This window comes from Brassica napus, chromosome C2 (genome assembly GCF_020379485.1).
Source record: "Brassica napus cultivar Da-Ae chromosome C2, Da-Ae, whole genome shotgun sequence".
NCBI classification, from domain to species: Eukaryota; Viridiplantae; Streptophyta; class Magnoliopsida; order Brassicales; family Brassicaceae; genus Brassica; species Brassica napus.
This window is the reverse complement of record NC_063445.1, coordinates 6,570,750-6,576,749: the sequence shown is the minus strand read 5'-3', so window position 1 is coordinate 6,576,749 and position 6,000 is coordinate 6,570,750. Positions and strand designations below refer to the sequence as shown.

General features: G+C 32.6%; 1 protein-coding gene across 1 annotated transcript; it reads right to left on the bottom strand.

Annotated features, from left to right (window-relative positions):
- Positions 1–1,176: 1,176 nt before the first annotated feature.
- Positions 1,177–3,339, bottom strand: LOC106417307 (zinc transporter 2). The gene is made up of 2 exons (XM_048748625.1): positions 2,427–3,339; positions 1,177–1,815 (listed from the first exon to the last, which is right to left on the bottom strand). The coding sequence occupies exons 1-2, from the start codon at positions 3,103–3,105 to the stop codon at positions 1,424–1,426; spliced, it is 1,071 nt and encodes a 356-aa protein (XP_048604582.1). The 5' UTR covers positions 3,106–3,339; the 3' UTR covers positions 1,177–1,423.
- Between the last annotated feature and the right edge of the window lie 2,661 nt (positions 3,340–6,000).

Sequence of the window (6,000 nt, the reverse complement as noted above, 5' to 3'; positions counted from 1 at the left end):
TTAGACCTTGACCTTGAGTTCTTCTTGTTTTCCTGACCACTCTGAGAACCTCTATTCTCTTATCTTCCTCTGGCAAAGTGACCCTCAGAACTGCTGCGAGACCTGCAACATCCTTGAGTTCATTTTCTTTGGATCTTGCCGAACTCGATACATCATCAACTTTGATAACATCTCGCCCATACTTGAGCATCTCTTTCAACTGATCATACCTAGGTGGTAATGAGTTCAGGAGAAGTATCGCTTGCACCTCCTCTGGAACCTCAATGCTGAGATTACTCAAATCGCCTATGATCTTGAGAAACTCATCGATGTTGTCATCGATTGTCTTGATATCCTGCATCTTGAAACTATAGAGTCTCAATTGCGCATGAACTCGGTTTGGTAGGGACTTAGGCATATACAGCTTCTCCAACGTTGCCCAAGTTTCAGATGCAGTAGTGCACCTCTCAATCTTGCGAAGAACGTGATCTCCCACATTCAAAAAGATTATGTTCATCGCCTTCTCGCACCTCTCAGATCTTGTGATCTCTTCTTCGATGATCTTCTTTTTCTTCTCTGAATCTTTCTCATCTTCGTCAATATCTTCTTCGACCTTCGTCTTCTCGATGAGAACATCTTTCAAACCGGAGACGCTCAGGTAAGCGTACATCCTCCTCTTACACAGCGAGAAATCGCCATCGCCATCAAACCGTTCGATCTCGCATTTTGTTCTTTTCATCTTCGATCAATCTTGGAAAGAATCGGATCAACACCGTAGGTTTTCAAGCTCGCGAACCTGGGTCTGATACCACTTCTGTTGAGATTCGATCTCCTATTAATTCGATTCGACCTAACTGAAGCTCAATCAAAGAAAGTAAACACGAAGAAGCAAACAAGGTTTGGTGACCCGGAGTACACCACACCCTCCCGATGTGGAAGGGCCGCTATATCTCTCCGGAACTGGTCAGTACCAACAACTGCACTAGTAAAGAGATCTTAGCTCAATCGAGCTCAGAGATACAATAATGGCGACACTTCTCCCTCTTGCCTTTTTTTCTCTCTCTCTCTCTCTATCTTATCTCTAATGCCGTTATAATCTTTTCGGCTTACTTTCATTAAGAGATCAATACGACTCTATATACTAAGTCGTAATCTAGTGCAGTTCCACGTGCTCTTCACGTGCTCGTTGGTTTATCATTAACCAGCCTTTACCAAGAGTCTTCAATATCAACGTCTTGATTAAACCGGAGCCTTTAACCTGATCAGGAACACCATATTTCAACAGAAGGTTTAGCAAGTTCCTGCGAATGCTAGTGAAACTAAGAGTGTGGTACAGTTTTTTTTTTAACGATTTACATTGAATTGTTTTCCTCGAAAATGAACTTGAAAGAGAATGAAACAGATTTTAACAAAGGAATAAGTGAAACTAAAAGTGTGAACAAAATCAATCCCAAATCATAACAATAGAGAGCAAGATAACACCGAGGAAGACAGCAAGAAACTTGTAGATTGGCTTGTCGAAGTAACACTCCTCACGAGGCTTATACCCTTTTGCGATAAGGTGGTGAATCGAAACATACATGAAGACTCCACATGCAATGCTCATTGATATTGCGTAAGTCCAATCACCTGCGGCTCCTTGGCTCGTAGCATTGATGGCGATGCCAATCCCCACGCCTAAAGGACTCGAAATCCCAAAGGCAAAGGAGTAGACAGCTGTGAGGAAGAATGGTCGTTTAGGGATTAGCTTGAGGAGAGCTATTCCCATTGCTACGGCTGCGAAGATCTTGTGCAATGATATTGTCCATAGGTTTCTCCATGCGTCGCTTTTAGTGTCTGTCCCATGTTTGTTCATTACATAACGTTATAAAATAATTTTATATACATCCACTGGATCCAAGATATATTATATTACCGTTGGGTAGTATTTAGCTAGAACATGTTAATACTAGCTAACAATTTAAGACCACTCGGTTATAACTAGCTAGACTATGAAGTGTATTATCGTGTTTAACTAATTCGGGGATGATTAGAGTTAAAAAGAATTTTAAGTTTAAAGCTTGTGATATTATTAACAATTTTAAACCACAGGCTATAATTAGGTCTTGTAGCAGCAAGTGTAAGATTTACAAGAGTGTTCGGTTAATGCCCCGGCCACTTGTTTAGTTTACATTTGCGTTTATATATAGCATGGAATCACAAATGTAAACCCAAAAAAAAAAATGGGACGTAATCCTAAAGTTATTTACCCGATCTATAAATAATTTCCTTCAATCTAACCATGAATATAGTTTAGGTTACTCAAACCGCATAAAATGAATGAAACCTAGGAGATCCTGTAGCTTAGGTTTACCTAAAACAATTATAATTACTACACCAATCCATCTAGACATAAGTACATATTTACTTGGTTGTTCAAGAAAGAAGTGTGTTTCAGTATTTGTTACCTGAGACACCAATGGCGATTCCCTCGAAGACCGAGTGAAAACAAAGCGCAACAATTAGCAAAGCCGTGTCTCCAAATCCACTCTTCCGCAGAATCGTTTGATTCACATCAACACTACTTCCAGTCTCACGACGACCTTCTTCCTTCACCTCCACGGCAACATCTACTCTCGACTCTCCGGGGTCGCAAGCCACGTTGTTAATATTATTACTACTCCCAGCAGCTACAAAAGCAACCGCCACATCTGCGAGCATCGTAAGACAATATCCACCGGCTGCTAACATGAAGGCGTAAGGATACTCTTTGTGTTTTAACCCTCGGAAAGTCTCGTTGGCATCGCTGAGGAAATGAATTAGAGCGGTCGCGAGGAATATACCGCCGGAGAATTGAGTTCCTAGGAGCAAAAACGACTCGTTCCACCGGTAAAAGTAAGGAGAAATCCCCGCCAAGAATGTGCTAAAGAAGAGTATTATAAGACAGTAGATCTTCACACGCACTAAGCTCTTCGACCGGAGATCCACGACGGTTGTGCCAGCGGCCGGAGGTGGTTGGTTGGCCCCCGCAGCTTCCTCCTCTTCGTCGTGGTCTGAGCCGCCGTGAGCTAGGATTAGGGAGAAACAAAGGAAGACAATAGAGAGGAAGAAGAGAGTTGACCTTAGGGTTTTGGAAGAGAAAGCCATTATTCTTGTTTGTGTTGTACTTTTTTCACTTCATGAACTTATATAGTGTATGACTTACGTATATATATGGTTGTGTTTGTAGTACAGTGTTGACTTTATTGTAAGAGATTTTCTGTGACAGTACAACGGTAATATCATTCGGAAGTTGTACTACAAAAGTAAGTTGTAGTATATATAAGTCCTTGACAAAAAAAAAAAGGGTATATATATAAGTTAATAGCCGGCGACCGAAGAGCTGGTTCCTTGTGAAATAGCCTGTACCGGATACAATCATTGTATATTTATAATTACTAGAGATTTTGTCCGGGCTACGCCCGGAGTTAGACAAATATAAATGTATTTAATATAATAATGCACATATATTACATCCCATTTTATAAAATACTAGATCCTTTTTCCGCGCTACGCACGGAGTATATATTTTAAAATACTATAATTATATTTAATTTGATTATCTATTAATCATATATATATATTTTATATTGTATTTTATTTATATCTCAATAGTTTATCCAACATATTTATTTAATAATTAATCATTACACCTTTTTTATGTAAATGTGAAATTAGTATTATATTGAAAACAACATTGTAACATAGAAGAATCTTTATCAATTTATAAAAAAAAAATAGATCATAATTGGCCATCAAATATCTATCATAATTATGTATGTAATTTTATGACTCAAAATATTTATTTATTTAATATAAAGAATAACAAATGATAAAAGTTTATTTAAGCTTGGGTTTTACTAATTTACAAATTATTTCTTTAAACATTCATTCAAATATATATATTTATAGTATAATTTTGACTGTATAAATTTTCCCACAAACATTATTGAAATAATAAATATATTTTTTTAATTCTTATGGGTTTTTACTACAGATAATAGTTTATATTTCTTCAATGAAAGGAAACTATGTATTTTCAATTTGAATATGGTGATTTTAAAGGTTTTTTTAGCGTACTACAAAGGTTTAAAAACTGCTTTTAAAATATTCTCATTTGTAATGTTTTTTCATTTTTATGTTTTATATCATACGTAGTAATTAAAATCAGGAAAAAGCGCCAAAAAATTTGAACTTAAAAAAAAATTAAAAGGCTTTAACTCATAACTCACTAACGGATTAAATGGTTGACTTTCAATATATAGAATATGGGTTGGTCAACAAAAATATAAGATTTTATTGGTTTTGATTTTAAATTTAAAGATTAAATATATTACATAAATTTTGAGTTTCTATATGTGTGAAATTTAATGAGTCTAAGCAAATTAGGTTTCGATCTTGTATTGTAGTATCATCTCAGTTGTTAATGTTTTAAAAAATAAATAAATGAAATAAACGGTTGTAACTGATCAATCTAGAAAATAAATGAAAATTCTAACTTTATCTCTAATTTGATATCATTTGTAGAATATAATTTTAAATGATAATCATTTTCATTAATAGTTTATTTATTTTTTTGAAAATGATAAAATTAACACTCCTAAAGCATTTATAATTTAAAAAAAAAAGTGTTTATAGAAGTTTATAAACTGAACCTACCTCCTAAATACTAAACCTTAAACAATAGCCACTACACCCTAAACCCAAATGTTATAATATTTTGATTAAGTGTATTTAAAAAAAAAAGAGTATTCAACTTAGTTATTTCAAGGAATTTCTCAAAAAGTAATCAATTATATTTACAACACATAATGCTGTCAGAAATTCAAAATAATTGAAAGTAAGTTAATATATAACTTAATATAAGAAAGTATAAAAATTCAGACATAAACATAAAACTAATAACTGTCACAAAACATTTACAGAGAACACGATTCTTTATAAATAAAATCACTTACAAAATAGTTTTAAATTACATATGTACATATTTAAAGTTATATATGAATTTACTTTGAATTTGTCTGTCTAAAACACTATCCAATATAAGATATTTAATCATAAAAAAGGCTAAACACAAATATAGGATTTTAAATTGATTTTTAGACTTTTCAGTTATAGCCTTCAAATCATTGATATACAATATTACATATACCAAAATCATATGTAATTTATATTTGATAAATTGTTTTGTTAAAACATATACAATTTTAAATTTAGGTATGACATTTTAATATTCACTTTTTAAATCTAAACCAAAAAATCATGTTTGACTAAAAATTAAATGATTAAAATGGCGTGTTTGTAATTTGAGATTTTTGGCATATTTTTAAAAAGTATTTTGATGTTTTTCCTTTAACAATTGTTTACCATTTCTACCAATCTTTCTCCGGCATAAATTAAGTTTTTAAAGTGACAATCTTATTAATGCATTTTATTTATGTTATTATGATAAAATAGTAAATTATTGTACCGAGATGGATTTATAAATTGATATTACAACTTAGTATTTATTGGTTATTATTAGTAGATGTATTTGTTAAAGTTTTCATTCAAATACTTTAACATTTGATATCATATTGGAATTATGTTGTTTTTGATTAATCAAGCATATGTACCTTTTAGAACTGTTTAGATTTGATGTTCATTGCTTAAAAAAAAGCTATAAGAATATTTTGGCTAAATAATTTAAAGCAGAGATTAAGACCAACACCCCAAACCAAAATCCACTACCCCTAAAATACATCACACTCATCTATATAAACAAAGCAGACATATGCTTTTCGAATGAAAATCACGGATCATGTCTAAAGTATTGTATAACTGGTTTAAATTATTATCTATACTATTATTTGCGAAGTAAATTTTTGGAATCGAACTCTAACATTAAAAATTAGAGCGGTTAATATCGTTTATATCCTTAATGAATAAACTCTCTAAATTAATCAAAAAATAAAAACGAATTTCAAATCTATATGATTAAAAATGATTAAAATTAATAATAAA